The sequence below is a fragment of the Gymnodraco acuticeps genome, unplaced genomic scaffold (assembly GCF_902827175.1).
Source record: "Gymnodraco acuticeps unplaced genomic scaffold, fGymAcu1.1, whole genome shotgun sequence".
Classification (NCBI taxonomy): Eukaryota; Metazoa; Chordata; class Actinopteri; order Perciformes; family Bathydraconidae; genus Gymnodraco; species Gymnodraco acuticeps.
Genome location: NW_022990583.1, coordinates 1,951,037 through 1,973,692, shown reverse-complemented (window position 1 = coordinate 1,973,692; position 22,656 = coordinate 1,951,037). Strand labels below are relative to the sequence as shown.

Genomic DNA, 22,656 nt, shown 5'->3' with positions numbered 1-22,656 from the left:
ATATTTATAATATTCTTACATTGGACTTGTTCTTGGCAGGTTAATGCTCACAGATGTCTGCAATGCTCAGATGGCTTGAGGGGGCAGGTACCATCTGAGCTGTGTCAGGGAGAGAAAGTCATTTTAACAGCACCTTACACTTAGCCTAACACATAATATCATAGTACCAATAAATGTGTTAATGAGACAAAATGTTTTTTCGATAGAACAAATCTTGGCAGGCCTCTGTGAATTATTCACTGGACCCGATACATTGGCATGTTCGGCTATACAATTGGCAATCAGTATTCACAGAAGCAGCGTGTTGCATGGTATCGCTGTTGTGTAATGCATGTTAGCTTTAGTAGATTATTATTGTCCTAAAGTTGGCATCTGGACGATTTGTGCCTTTAAAATATTCTTAAGACTCACTCCGCAGTCAGCTAATAACAGTGATGACATAAGAAGTGAGTGTGAGCTTGTTTTTCAAAGTGGAGAGAATACAATGCCTTCCCTTTTCTTCACAACTAGAGTGATGGAAGTGATGAATTACACTTTGTCACTGTGGGTTTATTTCCTGTGTTTGTGTGCCATCCTTGACTGACCGTGACAGTGTGAAAGCAGCCTTCATGTCATGCAGAACAAATTACAGTTCCAATAAAGAGAAATAATGCTGTGTTGTTTTGTTCCTGGTGACGTAAAGTATGACATGACAGGATGATTGAGCCATTCTTCTACCTAAAATGGGCACAAAGTAATTGTAGGAAAAATACAACTGTGGGTGTGTGTGTGTGTGTGTGTGGGTGTGTACAGTGCAAGGGTGTCTGTTTACAGGTGTAACCATATGTTAGAACATAAATAGATTCAGTCACGTGGTAGAATAGCAGTATGCTTTGTGAAGGATCTATGTGTGTTTCTCGTATTCGAATACTATTTTATAATAGATTCTCCTTTCTTATTCGGCCAGAGTGTCATGGTTTACTATTTTTACCTCTCAGGTAATGTCATGAATGACGCACTGTGGTATGCTCTTATTAAAAACCTGAATGAATAATGTCTTCCCTAAAATAAAGATTATGTTAATATTTGACATTTATCACAGAACATGTCATAATACATTAATAGCGTATGATGAATCTCACACTGACACAAAGGCCACATTTGTTAAAGGCACAGCAGAATTTCATTGCATTTCCCCCCAGAATACATCAATAACTTTATTATACGTCACCAGTTTATAGCTGTTTTAAGTATTGTATTTGACAAAAAGTATTAGATAGTGAAATCATTATTAAGAAGAGGCTATGTTGTACCAGACCTTACAGCTCACAGTGAATGCATTTTGTTTAATGTCATGACTCTTTTACGACAAATCATCTGATGTTGCTTTATAATTTAATGAGTCTGTTAAGCCCACAGAGTTATACTGTAAGACATGGGACATTAATAAGAGTCCCAGAACTCATAATAGTCTACATACAGTATAATGTCAAACTGTGTAGAAACACAGCAATTACTGGGAAATATATGATGCCCAAAAGACTCATAACACCAAACTCATAATGTATTATAGCCTGTTGTGAAATGTTCTGATGTAGCTAGGATGTAGTACTGTTTGTAATATTCTCATTTTGCAAGCAGAAAGAGCTATATTTAAATCAGCCATGAGCATGGAGCATTGCAAAGTATTTGTTAAAAAGGATGCCCTTGTGATGCCTCTATAGGTAAGTGTTAAATAATCGGCAGAAAAATAATCGGCACTGCTTTGTTAGTCATATAATCATTAAAGTCAGAACATGTTTTCAGCCTCTCAAATTTCAAGTTTTTTATTTTAGAGGTTTTATATCCTACAAAATGGAACATCTTTGGATCATTGGACTGACCAAAAACAAGACCCTTAAAAGACATCCCCTTAAATCCACTAGAAACGTTTCACTATTACCTGAGATTGTATAGACCTGAATAGATTAATCCCAACAAATAATCTGCAATCTACAATATTTGTCAGGTGCAGCCCTATATTGGTGTAACTCTTTATGATCCAAAAGACAAAAAAAACAGCTTTGGTTCCTGTTACCCAGCACCTAGTCCGTGTCTGCATAATGTGTTCTTAGCTGGATTTCACACTTGGTAATAAGCTCTCATTCTATCTATCATTTCACATGAAAAATGACAGATGAATAATAATTATATAATTTCCCCGTTCGTTGCAATAACAGAAACACTTCCAAAATGCTCAAAATCACACATTGAGAAGTGAGATGTGTGATTTGAACGTACATTTCTCATGCTATGTTTCTCAGCTTCATATTCATGCTTGTTGACACCCTTAAACCATTTTTTGTGTGGTCGACGATCTATTATTGGCTCTGGCTGTAAGTGTTTTCTGTTCCATAACAGGATGAATCCCCAACATGGCATTAGGTTACCAGGCAACAGTGTACACTCCACTGCTTGGTTATAATTTGCTTTGTATAGTTATGATGCTTAATAGTAAGTGACTGCATGGCAGACGGCCAGAATGATCTAGTGTTAGCAGAACCCGTAGAGCCTGATGTATGTCAGGAGGCGTAGAGCAGGCTATATTTGGCTGCTATGTTCCCTTCAAAGAGACGAGTTTGAGGTCTGGACTTGACATTTCTCTTAGACTGGAAAAAATGGGTTTGGGTCAGTGAGTTTTTAGCAGGAGGGAGGGGTGTTGTTGATGCCCAGAGGAAGGTGCTGGTCTCTGCTCTGCAGTGGTTCATTGTTTTGTGGTCCTCATCGGAACAGTATGGAAGCTTAAATAACAGGATAAAACTAGCAACTAGTGTTGAAACACAAAACTGTCTTACATAAAAGGCTGTCAGGACAACAGACAACCTTTACTGTAATCCACACAGGATATAAGAACAAAATGTCACTGTCAGGATAAAGCTTTGTTCATTATGTCTTCTAATAAGTCAATAATCTAATTTCTAACCCCTTTAGGCTATTATATAAATATTGGAGATGCCAGGTTAAGACATTAACATGACAGGAGTACAAGCAGTGTGGTGTCGGATCAGTTTCTGCCTTGGACTCATTGTTGAGAAATTACCGTCCTACTTCATAATGCTATTTTTGAATCCACTTGAAGCCTCTAAACTAACTGAACATCTGCATGTTTGGCAAACCCCATCGCAGACGCTTTCTTCCTCCACTGCAATATAAATAATATAATTTCACACTTTATATTGTATCAAAGTTCTGTTTTTGATTAGTCTCTTCTGTGTGTTGTATGGGTTTTGAGGTAAAACAGGAAAGTGCAAAGTGCAGTTCTTGGCTTCATATGACTGTGTTGTCATGAAAAAATGATGGAGAGTCATGTTTGCACCTTTTATTTATTCTGCTGTTCTTGGCTGTACAGTGGACATTGTGCAGACAATCTGAACGTAGCCCTGGTGATACAAAACTATTCTGACAATGATGTTTTTTCTCACTCACACTCTCTGTGTTGGTTGTCTCTGTTCTAATTTTTGCCGTCACTATTAACCAACAGCAACGCTAATGAAGGCAGTTGAATTGCAGACAACATTTGAATCAATCCTTAAACCCAGCTAATAGTGTATTTTCTCCAGCTCTGCTGCAGGGTGAAACAGTCAAGAGGTGATCTCACGGTGCAGATAGGGGCAGGAACTGTGAGGGAATAGATGAGTAGGTAGTTGTATGTGTGAGGAATATTTTTTCTTTATATAGCCTAGATAGTAGGGGGAGAGCAGGAGCCCGGAGGGGGGGGATCTGGCTCCTGTTGCAGCAGAGACTCAGAGCCTGGTGTTCTCAGTGAAGTTCATCCAGCTCCACTGCAGACCCCACGGGCTCTCTGGGGGGACGTACCTCCATTTGTTTTCACTTCCTGTCCAAATCGAGTTGAAAATATTAATCATTCATGTCTTTTAGAGGCCTTTTGTGTACATGAAAAATGGGGAGCTTTAATGCTCCTGCTTCGCGGATTCAAGTTAGATTAATATTCTTTTGACTAAAGAGAGCTGTTTATAGTGATTTTCTAAGTAGTACTTTACCTCCCATTTTTTAAAGGCTTGATATTTGTTGCAGTTTATCTTTACTTGAAATGTGTGTATTGTCTATCTATTTATACTAATCTGATTATCTGCTTGTCAGTGTGTCTATTGGCAGGCACCATGAAGTGTCCCTCTGCCCTAACTCCTGGACTGAAATCTGCAGGGTGAAATCAGTGAAGGTGATAAATGAGCTGTGCTTCAGAGTTGGTATGCCCATCCTGACAGGAAGATTGTCACTTAACTATCAAAGGGTGGGGCCATTTCCCTTAATGGCAGAAACAGACTCTGCATTTCACAGGCCCATTAGTTGTCACTCTATGCCATCCCATCATCCTCTGGAACCCTGACAGCCCTGGCATGCGTCATACTAAACATCTCTTTGTTGTTACTTTCATCTGTGGGTACCTGCCACCTCTCTCAGCCCATCCTGTGAGTTATAGGATGGCAGGAGGTCATGGCTGCAACCCCTCCCCACTTTGCGTGAAATTTGCAGAACAAACGGATCTGGGAATTACACAGAGATTGGACACGCTGTCTGGATATCTAAGAGCAGAGCCCTCATAAAGGTCTCCGTGGCCGAATAGGTGTGAAAGGGTTGCCAGTCCAGCTGTTACCGAAAGAAAAATAAATGTACCCCCTTTTGAGGTGACAACCTTAGAGCATTCTTTACATTCTCCCTATTAGCTTGAGTGGCATTAGCTTAGTACTGTCCTGACTAAATATAATGTTTCCAAAAAGCAGAAAAAAAGATAATCATCAGGAAAAGGAAGTTTCAATATTGCCCTTTAGATTTATTTAAAAGCTCAGAATAACATCCATTAATAATTGTTTTATCAGTGTTCAGAACAAATAATTAACATGCTAGGATACCTGGAGTTTTTATTCTCATTTATCCCGCTCTGATTTGCTCTTTTGATAATAGGAGCTTTTATGGTCCATCCATGTTTTTAACATTTATTTTGACTGTTTTTCACACACATCTTTGAGGAGATCTCACAGCTGGAACAGTCTTTCTTTTTTTCCTGGTCCTATGCCAAAGCTTGTTAGGCCCTGTGTTATTGAACGGGTTGGGTTGAAAAGTCAGTTTGGTTACTGGATCCGAGATGAAAGGCAGAGGTCAGGAACGCCACTCCCAAGCACAGCATGGTGACATTGTGGAATTGTGTGCATGTGTTTTATAGCTTGTCTGTGCGTGTGTTGTTATTTGCAGAGTGAATGTCTTGATTTGTATTTAATAGTATCTGTGCTTCTTGGAGCTTTCCCCGGAGTTTGCTGTGTAAAGTTCAAGTAATATCTCTAGCATTTCTAGCCTTTCCCGGTTTTTCCTTTTATGTCCCTGTTCTTATCCACCTCCAGGGTGCACTGTTGCTGAAGGATCCGCCAGGGGTTTTACCCCAGCTGCACAGTGTCCCACAATTAAAAGTCTGGATTCCTTTCTGATTGATTGTGAAAACAAAAAGATAGATAAGGAATTTGTAACATCTTTATTTCAACAGCCAATGCAATGACCTAAACCACATACAACATCATTGTGTCAGTGGTATAAAAAGTAGTTCAACAAATCCAAAATGTGGAGAGACATGGACATTCCCATTGAGTCGAACAACAGCAATACCAGAGACCAAATACCACAAAAGAAATGTAATAATTGATAATTGAAGCAACTGTAGCACTTCTTTTGTTTTCCCACCAAACAGAAAGAAGACCCCTGAACCATGCTTTCAGGGAGAAAGGAAATCGGAAGCTGTTTGACTTGTTTAGGCACTCTCATAGGACCTACTAAAGTGGAACATTGTCTTTACAACATACTTTGGAAAAATAAACCAGTAACTTCCACTGCATGACATTATGATAGCAAGCTGACTATGGTGTATTTGTAACCATGGTGGGAAATGTATATGAATGTGAAACTCAAGGTCACCCTAGCGTAGTGTTTAAAAATACATCTGGAGCCCCCCCCCCAGATTCATGCATATGGAGCAGGCTAGACATTAAGGTTGCACCAGAGGTGGCCGGTGCACTGTGGGACATTTCCCGGTTCGCATAGCACTACCTTAATAATCAGAGGAAGAGCTATTTTTCAGAGGCATTGTTGTGACTAAGACCTTTGAGACACCACAGGAGGTGGGTACAGTGACTGTGCTGTGGTCAAGTAAAGAAGTGGTGGCGTAGGTGGAAGCGGCTCGGACAATAAGCGACAGCCCACCCTTCCCATAGTAAACTGGGTTTCCTTTTGACCTTTTTTAGATGGACCATTAAAACCCATGAATGAAGTTTAGCTGTAGTCTTTAGAATAAAGTCATTGACAAATTCAGAACAACATTCAAACAGTAAGAATAACCTATTAAACAACTACAGATTTTTGTTATTTTGTTGGGTTATTGCCTGTGCCTAACATATTTAGGTCACTGAAGTGAGATTTGTCCCTTTTTAAAAGGAAATCTGGAACTTGGGTGAAAACAGCTTGTACTTTTTTGTGACGGAAATAACAATGGTGGTACTTTGCCAAAGGACAAACAAGCCACTTAGAATCTGTTTTTCTTGTAATAACATATTGGTAATACCAAGAATATATATTTTGATATCTTATTAAGTTAATTGCTCCAAGGCACTTGGGAGTGATGATGCTATGATTATCCACTCATAAATGAGACTTGCGAGATGTGTACTGGAAGGATGCCTCTGAACAGAGAACCTTTGTTTTTATGAATCCCTCAGGGATTACTAAAGTCAGTTAAGCTTGACTGGATTCCCTCAACGTCACATGTGTCTGTTTGGGCCTCTGTGTTTGTACGATACAGATGAGGCATATGACTCCTGCAGGCATTTCAATGATGTAGGTATAGGAGACACTGATACAATGATTCTGCACACTGGTTTCAGGCGGAAAAGTTTCCCCTGAATCCTGCGTCATGTTCATTGGTAAATTCACTAAAATGCCAGATGACATAAAGAATGATCTTTCAAAGGCAGTAATCAATGCTAAGCCCTTTGGTGTTATAATATCATTAGAGGATCAATAGTTGTGTGTTGCTTTGAGAGAAGGTACTGGGCAAGGGGGACAAAGGGGAACATGACGTGGGTTTGACATCATTGAATGTAGGGTGGAAGTTGTACAACAACAACATGGTCAATTTGACACAAATAGTGGATCAATGGTTTCCAACAGAGATGAGCACATTGATCAGTAAAAATACTGAGAGCTGCCCTCTGTTTCCAGTGTGCCTTTGTGCTCTATATCTATATTTAGAACACGTATAGCAGCAGATGAAGGCATGCCATCAGGGATCTATTCAAAGTTAGAAAGTAAACTGACTCAAGGTCAGTGCACAATAAATAGCTTTGAAATTCTTTTGAAACTCCATTATGGCTCAGTCTAAACCTAACCCTCTCTCACACTGCAGAAGGTTCACAGCAGATAAATGAACACATTTTATGAAAGAGTTTTTTTTACTTTTTAAGGGTATACAGTACGTTGATTCATCTCTCTCTTTCAATAGCACCATCTCTATCTTTTTTTTATTCTGGGTATTTCTTACAAGAGAAACACATAAAGCTGCATGTCAACGAGTTCCATCTAAATGTGGTAGAAGCTGAATTGCAAAACTTTTTGGGCAATGTTTCAAGAGTAAGTACCAAACCCGACTGCCTTTAAATGCTTTTTCGTGTTATTTGATCCAACCTGTTAAGTGCATTCTATATCACCCTGAAAGTCTGACAGGAAATACCACAGGACGCCAGTCAGAGTAACCCAATAAAAGCAAGAGCGCCCAAATCATTAGTGGGGAAACACGCTCACATAACACATCCAGATGTACAGGCTAATTAGATTTGACCATCAAATCAACAGTTGTAGGGCCTTTGTGCTTTTATGAGACTGACCGCAAGGTAAAGGGAAAATGGACCGTTTGAAGTGACAAAACCTTACCCATGGCTTTTAGCAGGTAGAATGACTGGGCTGGGATGTGAATAGAGCATGTTGTACTCTGCATGCAGCCATGGCCTCACTCCCTGAAGTGATGTAGGAGCTTCTCCACAGTTGGCAATGGTGACTCATCAGGGGATGATGTAAATAAGATGGCTTGCATGGAGGTAATTGGTGTGAGAGGTAATTTCCCTCGCGTACCAGGGCTGCCCCTAGAGTTTCAGGGGTGGCCACAAGAGAAAAAGTAACTAAAGGGTTACGTCAGAAGCTGCTGTTAGTCTGCGGCCCCTCTCTTGGGAGCAACATCCCCTCTGACTGGAGAACTCGGCACCTGACAAGGATAACTTCCGCCAAAGTCCTCCCAGGCGCGTGATGAAACTCCACATATGCAGGAAGAAAAGCAACAGGCCGGAAGCCAGAGAGGTGGATAAAACTAACAAGATTGAAACTGATTGAAGAAGTAGAGGACACAGAGAGCACATATCTCCCCATTGACATCAGGACAGCAGATAGCTTGCACATCTTCCGGCGCAGACTGAAAACTCATCTCTTTCGACTCCACTTCGAGCGATAGAATTATTAACAAAGCACTTATATACTAACAAAGGACTGGCTTATCTAAAGCCAGTTGAGTAGCACTTGAAATGTTTTAGCTCTATGAAACCTGATGTACTTATATGATTCTGTTTTCTTCAAGTTTGTATTTTGTTGGTCGAACGCACTTATTGTAAGTCGCTTTGGATAAAAGCGTCAGCTAAATGCAATGTAATGTAATATCTACACTTCCAAGCCGGATCATATCAGTTATAAGGAGCACTGTTTGTCCTCCCCTCATATCGGTTGCAACACTTAAGTTCAGCTCCCTTCCTACTCCAGTCTGCCTCCCTGCTGGGTTTCATCATGCACAGCGTGTCACAAGGCAGCAGTGCTATGGTGATTACGCCAAAGAACTTGGGAGTTGATTTGGAACTGGCACAGTAATTGTGGTATTGTGAGTAGGCTTCTTTGGTTGAAAAAAAAAAACAAGACTGCAAAGTACGACCAGAGTTTCTTGAAATAGAGCGGAAATAGTCTTAAAACCATGGCAGGAATGATCTTTTTGTTTCCTTTCTAGTCCTAGTAGATCATTTTAATTGGCTAAATTAAAATAAATAACATGTGTGTGATGTGTGTGTGTGCATTCATGCGTATGTGTGTGTTAACTGACATCTATAATGAGCTTTTATTTAAATTTGGAAAGTGCTAGGGGCGCTTAATTGGTCCGGCCCACTTGTTCCCTCATCTCTAATATCCCCCCACTCTATGACAATGTTCTGATGTCAAAACATACACACAAGCACGGACACACACACACACACACACACACACACACACACACACACACACACACACACACACACACACACACACACACACACATTTTGTGTTTGATAGGAGGGAGGTGACAGACAGTGGAGCCCATGCCCTGGAGAGCAGAGCGGAGTGGCTCTCCAGCAGGGACTCTGACGTTCACACTTAAATGCTTTAATAGGACTTGAGTAGACAAAGGCCGCTAGTGACGCAGTAGGAGCTATAATGGGCTTGCCACATTGCAGGTTTACTGCACCCTGCCTATTGGACAAAGCTATTTCAATCCCACAAATCCTCATCAGCCTCAGGAAGCAGTTTTAAATAAAAAGTGTAGGTTAATCGCTGCTAACATGTCCCAGTGAAATGTCTTTTTTTGTTTAAGGAGCAGTAGGCCAGGTTGACCAAGGCTACTTTCTGGGAACTAATTATTCAATTACACGTGCAGAGAAATTCATTTGATTTCCTTCACGTCTGACTTGACTAAAGAGTGCACAATTATATGTATATTGTGGAGAACATGATATGAATAGATGAATATATCATCATCATCATCAGTCATAATACAAAAATTGACTGCAGCATAATAGTATTTATATTGTGTAATAGCGGAAATTCCCAGTAACAGGAACATTGAAAAAATATTTTTAACTTTTCATTTTGGGAAAAAAACACATTAACGTGTAATTGTTTTCGTGTGACGGAGATACTTCCTCATTTGATCAATACTGCCTTAACCTATGTTCAGGTCAGCCAACAGGATACTGTGACAGATGGAGCTCTCGGTCTTTAGCCGTCATCACTTGAAAGCTTGTTATCTCTCACACCATCTTATCCAAATTGACTGCTAAAACTAATTCACGAAGATCCGCAGTTTGCTAAATCTGTTCTACAAAAATGTGTCACTAAGGGGAAGTTGAAGTTATAATTTATTGATACATTTGCCACAATGTTTTATGTCTTTGTTGAGAAATTAGCTCTTAGCTTGTAGAGTAGGCAACGATTAAATAATTATCTAAAGTTTTGATATAAAAGGGAAGTAGTAATGAAACAAAATGAAGCTCCTTGTTTTTCTGTTTATGAATAATCAAGTAGTACAACATCATACACTATCTTCAGAGTTGTTTTATGTCTGGGGCGAGCCTGCAAGCTCTGCATTTCCTTCTTGGCTTCTTGGTTGTGTTGTGATAAAAGGATCGAGGGGTTAAATGTTTGTCCAGCTGAAACAACACAGTAAAACTCCTTCTCTGTGTCTCTGTAGCCTAGTCGTCAGAGCTCAGGAACTAAAAATAGCCGTGCTGGCTCCACGCCCCTGGCTGGGGGACAGGTCAAATTATGAAGGAAGATGAAAAATTTAAAGGCACAGGCTACTTGGCCACAAACCCAGCCCTGCATCAGTGGTCAGATAGAACATTTGACTTGACTTTTATGGGTGAGTCAGATTATATTAACTACAGAGCTTGGCCAGTTTGGGATGTAATATTAATTGAAAAAGTCCTACTTCATTACTACATGGTGCCCAGAATTCAGTATGCATGGTCTTCTGTATATTTGTACTAGCGTTTTATTTGTCATTTTGGAAATCCCTGCTTTACACAGTTTTTTCATTGGAAATTAGATGTGTTATCCTGGAGAGGTGGTCTTGACACAGTTTGAGGTTTACGTAATTGCTATCAAGCTGTTATGGCATCTTAGTTGGCTTCCTTGGCTATCTGAAAGCATGCTTCCTGAGCAGCAATACTGCCCTGGATACACACTGAACCTACACATACACCGAGCTATGGCAATGAGGTTATACACAGAGTTAAATGAACACCGTGTTTATTTGGTGTCTTACTTGATTTAACACATCTTGTTAACTTAATTCTAATGCATGTGTGTTTGTTTATAGCATCATCCTTTTGTTGAACTGTTAGCATTCGCCAAAACAATTTCAATCCACTATATAGTATATGTAGTGTACCATATTAGAGACAAACCTTGCAAAACCCTTGACATAACATACTGCACAGATGTGAACTTCATGTGTCTCTTTTAGCACAAGGTAGAAATGGATCATTCCACCCTTGTACCTGCGAGAACAAAAATGAAGACATAAATAGAGTGAGTGAGAGAGACTGTTTCGACAAATAAAAAAAAAAGAGGAATAGGAGAGAGTGGAATCAAGCCTCCATCTGCAGAGAGGGAGTCAGGAGACATGCCTTCTGGCAGGAGCAGAAGAAGACAGCTGTGTTTGGTGTGGTATTTTTAAACGCATCAATGCTGCTCCAATCCCCGCGCCTCTCCTGACCTATTTTTAGCCAGCGCTGGCCATTGTTCTATTTCTGTCACCTGTGGGCCACGCAGTTGTTGATTCACATGCAAATGAAGCTTGCTCCCTCCCTGGCTTGCATTACTGCCTCAGCGAGGTGCTCAGTGCACACTACACAGCTTTCCTAGCAACCCAGCTTTACATTTTTCTCTGCTCAGACACTTCACTGAGGAGAGAAAAAAGAGAGAAATAGACAGAGATTCAGATTAGAAAAAAGAAAAGCTGGACTGGGCATCTTCTCCTATTACTGTGTTAGTGTTTGGACCAGATTGAAGCAGGCACCAGGAGAGTGGCAGCCCTGCAGAGATAGTGTGCAGTGTGTGTTGTTGCGCCACAGTGAGAGTGTTTTATCAGAGGAGGAGGCAGAGGAAGGGAGAGAGTTGCCTGTTGTCGTGGTCTCTCCCCTGAGTGGCTAAGGGGTGGCTCTTGGTGACAGGAAACGCAAGGCTTGCAATGAGACCTGAGCGCTGAGTGGAGTATGCTGCAGACGATTTACGAGGGCGAGTCAAGTTTCTCCACAACAGAAAGCCGCGTTGGAAACCAGCAGTTCCCCAACCAGAGCAAGATGCACAACGTGAACAACTCAGGTGATCACACAGCCCGGCGTTTCATCTCCTTTTGAGGAATCTCAGTTTTTTATCCTATCCTATTTATCACCCTCTTTTCATTCCACTCTGCTTTTCCTCTACCTCTTCCTACTCTCCGCTATTTTACATCGTGCCTCTCTTGCACAGAATTACTCTCTCTCCCTCTCTCGCATACTCTCAACTCTTTGCGCTCAGCCAGTCTCTCATTCTGTGTGAAAAGAGAGCTCACAGCTTCTCAGCACAGCAACGTAGGATCAGGCACTTCCCTCTGAATCAAGGTATTTGCTCTTGTTTGTGATTGTAAATGCAGCTTTATGATTTTTCATTCTCATTTGGATTGTTACCTCAATCTGTGTTTAAAGGTGCCTTGAAGAAGAGTTTAAAAGTTCTGTATATCTTGATATTTTTAAGATTAATGGAGTGTTGTTTTTATCCTCAAATAAGTAACTGTGTTAACATTATTCCCATGGTCTAGTTGCCTGAAATGAGTCACTCTAAACATGAAAGGGATGTTGTGTTTTTGCGAGCTTCCGTGTCAGTGTGCACTTTTCAGGGAACAAGAAAAACTGTGACAGAAATACTAAAGGGACAACTGAAAGGTTTCTCTCAGGATATTTACCATAGCATTTATGGTTCTATTTTTGACTTGGGAATTGAATTGAAGAGGACATGGCTGACATTAGTATGAGTAACATCTATTCACTGTATTGAGTCAAGATGAGTCATACCTTTTCAGCACGTAGCTATTGATAAAATGTGAAAATTGTCTGGAAATACTTCAGGGTGAAAACATTGTTCTCTGTTAAGACATTGTCTTGTGGGTGACTGAGAAGGGTGTTTATTGAGAAATTACAGATTGAGTCATGTGATTGCTTCACTTACTGAAAGAAAGCCAACAGCAGAGGGTGTCATGATGTCGAGTAATTCAAACTAATTGTGCATTTAGAAGCTTCACATTGACTGTTGCCTGAGCATTTTTGGTGTAAAAACTAAATAAAAAAGAACTCATTTTAAAATAACACACCCCTAAGTCTGACTCGAGGCAAGCAAAAACATCCAGAGGCAGTGAACTGAACGTGATGAGATTTTAAAATAAGATGGGAGAGATGACAGGGAGATGGCACATTCCATGTCTGTCAATAGAGCAGGTTATTTGACTATCAGGCTCCAGGAGCAGGGCTTTCTTCTTCTTCTGCTTTAACGGCCTGTGAGCCAAACAACAGATATACTGAGCGCCTGAATTCGGGCTCCTTGCTTATTCTGTGGGTCAGCTATTCTTAGGTGAGTTATTTTCAGCTTATGGCATTAGCCTGCTAAGATTAGGCGTCTGTGCTTTATCATTCCATCTCGGCATGCTCCTAATATAACAGTGGTTTGGAACAGATATTTATAGAGAATTCTGTAATTTGCCTGTTTAATTTGTTCTTTCTATTTTATAGTAAATCACTTGACGGTGACTAACATTATCTGTTTAAAAAAGCTGCTCCAGGATGCCTTTGTATGAGTTTACTGGATGTCATGTGAGTTGTTGATAGGGCAGACATAGTCCCTTTAAAACAGACCCAGGGGTGAGTTTATTATGTGCAGTGTGTTCATTTTAGGATAGGAATCTATTATCATGATTATTGTTGGTGAAGAGATCCTTATGTCACCAAATCATTTATTTGTGAATTGTTTTCTAAAGCAAACTTCTTGACATTTTGCATGATACTCTACCTCTCCATCGTTGAACATTAAAATGAAGGGCAAAATCCTATTTTTATTTGTGTTAATGTGAGTAGCATCAGAGTTCTGACAAAAACGGTCCTCAGATGGTCACTCAAACAATGGAAATTAATTAGTTTCCCTTGAGTGCTAAATATTATGTAAAATGTCATGCAAGCTCTCTTCAAAAGAGACCTTTCAGATGAAAACAATGCTGCACCTTTCAAGTCCTCTCCTCTGTATCCTGTACCCATTCAGGTTGCCGCACTGCTCAGCACTCAAGAGGCTGTGCAAAACAACCCAAATCAATATTATGTTTCAGTATTGTTTAACATTGGCCTGTTATAAGAATTAAGTACTTTTTATTTTAAACCATAACTAATGATAAGGTTTACAGTTAGACAAATCAACTGATATTTCTTTAACGTTTTGCATTTTTTTCCTGTTTGTTTCTAAAAAGCACAGTTTACAGCTCGTTTTTTTTTATCAGGGATGCAAAGAGATGATTTCCCCCTGGGTGTAGTTTTCCCTGTAGCTCAATGCATTAAGGCGATTGAGTCTTTGTGATTGATTTATTCTGGATTTGATTGTCTGAAGGATCTAGTGCCAATGCTGTCTTCGGAGAATAGGGTAATGATTTTGTAAAATATCTTCAAAGCAGGACTTGTTAAGTATCACATGCAGTTTTTTCGTGTTTCTCCTTGTTTTTAGCTTAAAAACAGAATTAGTATAAAGTATGTCATTTTATGTGTTGTTGTTTTGTGAGATGATGGCAGGGCAGGAGACTCCTGGACTCCTGGCTCCCCTCAGCAAAAGGCCTGTGGTGGTTCAGCTCAGCCCTCTTTGTTAGCAGATCGCCTGCAAGCCGCAGCTCAGCTGCAAGGTCGAGCCTGAGTCTTAAAAATAAAGACCTGTTTCTTGCTTTAGACATGCCAGCTGCTCAAAATAACAAGGCACTTAATGAGAGATCCAGCGCCACATTGCAGTCCCAAGCATCAGCTTATTTTTGCACTCAAACATCTTCTGTATCTCTGGTTCTATTTATACTGTCAGACAGGGAATTTAGATCAGCAACCATCTCAAGTGCTCACTGAATGGATGCAACATACAACATGTTCAAAGTGTAAACACTGTGTGGACTGTTCTGTATATTGCCTTTTTATAAATGTCATGAGGAAATATACACTGTATAAAGGTGATGATTATTGGTCAGTATAACATTGGGTTAAGATGTTCTCAACATCTTTTATTATACACAACTGTGTTTCTCAAAAATGATGTGGCAATGTTTAGGATGGTTGTGGTAGTCTAAACTAGTAGTAGCCAAAAAGCTGTTGCAATTCAAATCTATGAAAAGGAGGTTACTTAGCTGTCAGTGACTACCTGTAACCATATGTAACGTATTATTTACGTCTTGCAAGTGAAACTATTGACTCTATATATATATCAACTCTAACATCAATATTAACACCAGTATAAGCATGATTGAAATAAGTTTGAATGTTTCTAGGTAAACTCAATTTTTAAAAGTATATATATACAACTTGAATTGTTATTATTGAAAAAAATTAATTAAAATGCGTTATCAATATTTTTTTAAATAAACAGTAAACCAGATCATCAACACTTTCCTCTCAACACTAGACAAAATGTGTTTGGTGTGCTAAAGCAACATTACGTTTGTTTTCCTTCTGGAGAAATTCTGAATATTTGTAGCCTTATTCAGTGGCAGAAACTCTTAAAGGTGTAAGAATAGCTGCATTTATTATTCAGTGCGGATGTTTACAATGGTAATATCTTATGTCTTTTCACACATTAGTTGTCAGTTTTTGTGCTAGAAAAAAAAGATTACATTGAAAGGTGAAGACATGAGCCTGCTTAATGACTTTTGTTAATAATGTTTTAACATATCTGTTTATATTAGGCTTCTCACATGTAATACTAATGTCACTGGCGATGTGTGTCTACTCTCTCTCCGGGGTGGGAAGCCTGCTAATGTGGCCTGAGGCAAAAAAAGACAGCCATCCAACATCTCAAATTAAGGCTGTGATTGTCACCCCAACCACCACCAAGACTAATGAGAGGCAGATCGGTTATAGAAATAAACACGTTGGGGACACTGGTGGTGCGACGCTGCAGTGGGAGTGTGGTCACAGGCTATGAGTCACCCTATCCCCCCTTGGCAGGCCCTCCACAGGGAGGAATTTGGGCATGGGGCAGGGTGCTTGTCGCTCCCTTGTGCTAAAAACAAATTTGGGACCTGTCATTCATAAATCTCTTGTTTACCAGTGCCTCGAGACAAGTCTGTGTACTTTCCACCAATCAGAAAGCAATCCACTTTCACCCGGAAAAAAATCCTATCAAGAATCATGATCGCCAATGGTACCATCGGACCATTGAACCAGAAGTGGCAGGCCCATTTCGGCGAGTGATCCTTTAAAAGTGACCCGAAAGTTACATAAATGCAACACTGCGCTTTTATTTTTGCCCGTGTTAAATCAAGTGAGCGGCCTCGCAACTGTGACAGTCTTTCGCACATTGTCTATATTAAGACCCTGCTCAGAAAAGCATTTATATTTAGCCCTAGTTACTGGTGGTTCCGTATTCTCCTCTGCCTCAGGAGTATTTTTGTAATAAAGAAACGGCAGATTTCAGTTTCGGGTAGTTTCAGGGTTTATTTGACTATTTGAATATGTTAGCTATAAATGTGTGCCTGTGCTATAAATGTGGATGAGTAATGTTCGCAGAGACATGTTTTAACCTTTTTTTCTGTTTCGATCAGTACATAGAATAATGTCAATCATGAGGAATCTAAGTTATAAATTATTCATTAGGTAGAGGCTTCAGCAGAGCTCTAACAATGCCTATACCTTTAGGACCTTATTATGTTCTCTCAACACTGTCATACCATCCAGTGTTATTCTTGTCGACAGACAGTGGACAAGAGTAGAACAGGCACATGATGCTGTTGTGGTTTCCTCAAGGGCCATTTTATATAGCCTCGGATATAAAAGGTGGCTCTAGCTTTCAAACTCCACCCCCCCCCCCCCCCCACCTACTCCCACTACTCCTCCTTCCTCCTGTTAAATCACTGTCTGAGACTGAGATGGAGGGTCAGCTTGAAACAGTATGATGATCAAAGTGGAGATCCTTAATGCCAGTCACAGTGTGGGAACAGAATAAAATATGAGATTAATTAGATATCTCTTTGGTGAATTCTCCGTGGCAGCAGGTGTTTTTTGTTGCTATATTTAGGTCCATTAGGCAAAAGTAGCACCAGGGCTGTCTAACTCTCTGAGCCCTTCAACGGTTCACAGGTTCTCATCTGCTCCTGGAACAACCCCCGCTACAGCTGAGTCCTTTGTGAAGTTCTTACAAGCTAAGATTAATAATCCCTGTCAGGAGAGGCGGGTCTGTTCTACAGGTGCCTGTTCTCTGTGCCTGCCCTCCTCTGTCTTTTCATAGGAGCTGTTTTTAGAACACAAAAGAAAAATTACAGTGCGGGAGTCCCCTCTAGCTGTCTTCACTCTTTGAACATGTTTAAAGACAAGTTATCACTTAGCCATTGAATTGCTGCAGAGTGTGTGTTTGTGTGTAGGTGTGTGGGTGTGGGTTTCTAAATGCTTTTCCTGTGTCTCTCTCAGCTGGGGACTCCTTCCTTATATAAGAGCTGAAAGGCTGATATAATAGTCAACATGTCACATTGCCACTGTAGGCAGGAGATGACATGCAGTGAGACTCGATATCTGCAGGATGGGGAGACATAATTACGTAGACAGCGTTGCCATGGCAGCGGCAAGTTAGGGTGGTGGATACTAGGGTGTGGGGGTTGTCACAGACCAGGATTGCGCCACTTGCTTTTATGTTTCTATTTATAATCATCACCGCCGCCGCATACACATGGAATGGTGGCAATGAAAAACAGGCTACATGACAAAACAAATGGACGCCAGTGAGATTCACAGCATCAGTGAACAGGAGGCATTGGTTCCTAATTGATGGCTATAGGCTGACACTTCTGTTTTAGGAAGGTTTAAACTCCTTTTTATTGGTATTTCATTATGAGGATAAATGCATCACAGGCACAAGGTTATTTATGTGATCATATCAATTGTAACATGTTACACAGAACAGGTGGTATAGTAACATTGCTTGTACAGTATTTGTTCCCTCAACTGTGACCCTAGAGAAGATTACAGCCATGAACGCTCTCAATAAATCTCCCTCCAGCCACTGGAATTTTAAGTAGCTTTGAATATTTCTCTGGTCTTAAAATGGAAAACACATTATACAGTCTGGACAATGCGTACCCTTCCTTGAATGTCACATCATGATCAGCATTACTAAAATGCCATTTTCACATTTATATTCCATTTGTGATCTAATAAAGATCTAAATACATCCTTTTATGTCTGAAATGGTTTGAAGATGTCATTCTGTTTAAAGAAAAACATTTCTTACTGAAGCAAGAATTTGCAACATGCAACAGTGTGAATGAAAACAAAGGTATAGAAGATAAAGAAAGATACTGTACAATCACTAATCATCCTCAGTGGAATAGAGAGATGAAGTAGCCCTGTCTCCTCTGTTCTTAACTGGCGATCGATTTTCTCTGTGGAACAACCTATATATAGAGCTTGGAGACCAAAGGGATGCCCTCTCACTTTGTATCTGGCAATTACTTATAATGGAGGTAGTCTTCAAAGACAAAGGCAGTTCTTACGGATGCACACACATTGCAACTCAAGAACAGAGATGGAAAGATCACAGGAACATGAATTCACACATGTATGCGTGTTCCAGGCTCAAAACGACTTTAAATCATTTATGTTAACAAGGGATCTGTATGATGTTCTAGTAGAGAAGGGGAGAAGGAGTCCCTTTTATTTATTTATTTATCAAACACTGGGAAGATAGGATTTATGTAAATACTTGAAATGACTACTTTAACATTTCGTGCCAAATGTCCATTGAGTCTGTTATACAGCTGCTCCCAGTAGACTATGCTGGCGGATGTGATCCCATGTTTGTTTATAGGAACTTTTATAATTGCAGGTTTGTGAGGACCACGAGAAAAAAAAGCTGCTCCTCACTTCCTACCCTTTTTCTAATTCTTTTTATTTTTTTAACTCCATGTCTCTTATTTTAGAATCCTATTTCTTTCTGCCCTCCTCAACTCTGAACAACACTATTTGTTCAAAAGCAATGTACACATATCTTAAGAAGAAATGTAGGGATTGACGAACGTCTTTCTCTCTCCTCTTTCTCTCTGCGGGCCACAGTGGACATTAAGCCAGACCTGCCCTTGACTGTGGAGTCTTTATCTCCGTTGGACCTGCGTACAGATCTGAGGATGCTGGGCTCAGGCTCGGACCCGGGACTGTGGGAGAGGCAGCTGCAGCAAGAACTGCTCCTCATTCAGAAGCAGCAGCAGATCCAGAAGCAGCTACTAATCACAGAGTTCCAGAAGCAGCATGAGAAGTTGACCCGTCAGCACCAGGCTCAGCTCCAGGAGCACCTCAAGGTCAGCATTGCACTGAGCAGTTATATGGAGGACGGCACAGCAGTGTGCAAAACAACAGAGCACAACACAGCATGGCATACTGCAGATCAGTAGAACACATTATAGCCCAGGACAACATTACAGAGTGCAGAGAAGAAGAAACAACTGAGCACAGCAAGACAGGGTGTTGCACAATACATTACGGAACAGTGTGAGTTTTGTTATCAATGAATAGGAACATAGAAACTGAGGAAGCTCACATAAGCCATTGTCATTTCAAACATATTTGTCAGTGTGTTCTCTTCATGCTGACTTGAGGCTTGCGTGTTTCTCAGCTCCAGCACGAGCTCCAGGCCATGAAACAGCAGCAGGAACTTGTAGAGAAGGAGCGTCGTCTGGAGCAGCAGCAGCAGAGCCAGCAGGAGAAGGAGCAAGAGAGGCATCGGCGAGAGCAGCATGTTTCCAGCCTGATCCTCAGGGGCAAGGAGCGCTCCAGAGAGAGTAAGAGCTCGAAACCGCCATCATCACCATCTCCTTAACATCAGGGGTGGAAAAAGTTACTTTCAGGGCCCGAGGCAACACTCCGTCTTTCCAATAATTGTAGATGTTATTAATGCGATATCTTAGAGTTTAGTCAAAGACAAATATGCATATAACAGCCGGATATGAATGCTTTCCTATAGCTGTATAATATAGATCTCATAAGCTGATGATTATACATCCAGAATGATCTTAAAGTACTGTGAGTTAGTGTACAATGCTTTTTAATTTGTTAAGTTAAGCAACCCTTTTAAAACAACCTCCATACTTACCAGGAATAATGACATAATAATGTTCAGATTATATTCAGCACAGCAGTATAGCAGTAAGGTTATATTTTCACATATAGTATATCCTTCTCACTGCACGGGACATGCTATTCATAGGCAGGACCTGTTCTGATTTCTGTTCATGTTCCTGGTTAGAGGAGACACATTTTTTTATAATATTCGCTATGCTAGAGGATGCCTGAAACAAGGCAAATTACAAAACTCAAAATCATTTAGTCTCTATAGATAAAAGAGAAATATCCAACAATATGATGATGATGATGATGATGATGATGATGATGACATGGTACTTAACCAGTACATGCAACGGATGACATAAGGTTGTCCAGTGACATTTAACATTAGCGTTTAGGAGAAAATGCTTTCAACAGAACGATGAAAATAGCTTCAGATATAGTATTTCATTTCTGCTTTTACCTTATAGCTAATAATAGACAAGATTTATGACTTTGTCAGGTCAGGTAATTTGAAACTGTGACCTGCAACTATAACCCTCCCAACGGGAAAGAACATCTCTCTGCAGTATCCCTTTAGCAGCTTGAAACTAATATAATGCTCTGAGACCACTAGGGGGAGATCTTCCTGCATGAGTTGTTGCCGCTCAGGAAGATAATATAAACTCCATGTTAATTGAGATAAGAGAAATAAGAGAGGAAGAAAGCTGAATTATTGTAATTGAAATGGGATGGATGAAAAAAGATGAGGGAACCTGTTAGAATAATGCTAAGCTTGATTTGAATGATTACATACTGTAGGGAATGTTATTTAATGAGCCATAGCCCCTAGGGTAACCCCAATTCTGTTGTTTCCAACTTTTGGTCTCACAGGTGCAGTGGCAAGTACTGAGGTGAAACAGAAACTCCAAGAGTTTCTGTTGAGCAAATCAGCAAAGGACCCTGGCAGCAATGGAGTCAATCCTTCTTTCATCCACCTCCAAAAACTCTGGTACACGTAAGTATTTTCTGTTGTTTTATTCTGAGACAGTGTGATACAAATTCAGACTTTTAACTGTAATTCTATATCATACATCTGATGCATTTTTGTGTGATTAGGTCCTCTCACCACACATCACTCGACCAAAGCTCCCCCCCTCTGGGCGGCACATCCCCCACCTGCCATTATATTTTGCCATCCCACATGGAGAGCAAGGACGACTTCCCCTTGAGGAAGACAGGTTTGTACATTTGTGCACATACACACTGCACAGACATAAAAATGCACAGACATACATTTTTATGGGATTTCAGATTGTATGTCTGTGTGTGTGTTAAGATGTTGCCTTATATAAGTTATTTTCAATTTTCTGCACTGGGTTATGAATACAGTGGGTGTCTTCTTGACCCTTGTCGATCAAGATGTCGGTGTGCCCATGGAGTGTTTCCTGAGGTTGCTGATGACCTGCTAATAACATCAGTTAGGCTCATTATGACCCCAGCCCCCCCGCCCCCTCCAGGGCTCAACACAAAACTTTTTTAAGCGGTGACGCATGCCAGAAAACTTAAACCTTTCCTTATTCCTATTTGGATTATTGTAAAACACACATGCAACAACACAGTTTAATTGAATGTTTTCACTTCGCAAGTTACATTTTAATTAGTCTAATTTGTACTGAAATGACCTCGCTTTTATTTAAAAGGAACTACATTTGTCCCTATGTTACAATAATAAACCAAGGTGCTAGACCTCTTTGAGCTGTTTAGTGAGTAATGGGAGAATTAAAGGGGATTAATTTCTCCTGAGTTATGGGCTTTAAAAGCTATTTTCAAAAGACACAGGTTCCCTCCAAAAACAGCTCAGGTTTGTTGGTTTAAAGTTTGAGGAATCCTTTGGGGATGGTTGTATAAATAAGAATATTTTTTGCCTTTTGGTTTGCACGAGCACAAGCTAAAAAGCTTCATATTTCTGCAATGAGGTTACCAAATTACATTATGTTCTTTTCCCCTCTGTGTCTTTTTTAATTACATTGAAAACAATTATACTTGTTGAGTTATTTAACTGCAGGCCTGTCATGTTGCGTGTATACCCAACTTAGAGATCAGGCAAAGGAATTATATCTTGTAGAGTAAAGTCACTGCATGGCAAGAATAAACACTCATGTAAATGAAGGCTTTGAGAGGTTTTATTTATTGTAATCTCTTTGAATGTTACCATCTTCAGAACAGAGAAATACCCCTTGTAAATACATATTTACATTTCTAGGACATGCGTATAGAGCCAAAAGGTAAAGAGTTGCCGCACAAGTATAATAACTAGTTTTAGACAGTTTTCTTAAATAACAGAGAGAGTGTTTACGGACACATTGTTTGTCTTTTACTGTGAATACAAACAGGCAGGTTAAAACAAATAACTAGAAGGATACAATTTCAGTTAGAATATTTTCATCTTTGTATTCATGGTTGAATCATCTCCCGGTTGCTGTGCCTCTTTTGC

The 22,656-nt window shown here is 40.1% G+C and overlaps 1 protein-coding gene across 5 annotated transcripts in view; it reads left to right on the top strand.

The window, feature by feature from the left end:
• hdac9b (histone deacetylase 9b) overlaps window positions 1-22,656 on the top strand; it is a 39,440-nt gene that overhangs the window by 6,495 nt on the left and 10,289 nt on the right. The window contains exons 1-5 of one of the 5 annotated variants that reach the window (XM_034228384.1): window positions 11,698-12,189; window positions 19,176-19,417; window positions 19,732-19,897; window positions 21,054-21,177; window positions 21,279-21,400. In XM_034228384.1, the coding sequence (XP_034084275.1) occupies window positions 12,081-12,189; window positions 19,176-19,417; window positions 19,732-19,897; window positions 21,054-21,177; window positions 21,279-21,400 (763 nt within the window). In that variant the 5' untranslated portion in view covers window positions 11,698-12,080. The other 4 variants (XM_034228382.1, XM_034228385.1, XM_034228387.1 and 1 more) reach the window with 4 other exon arrangements.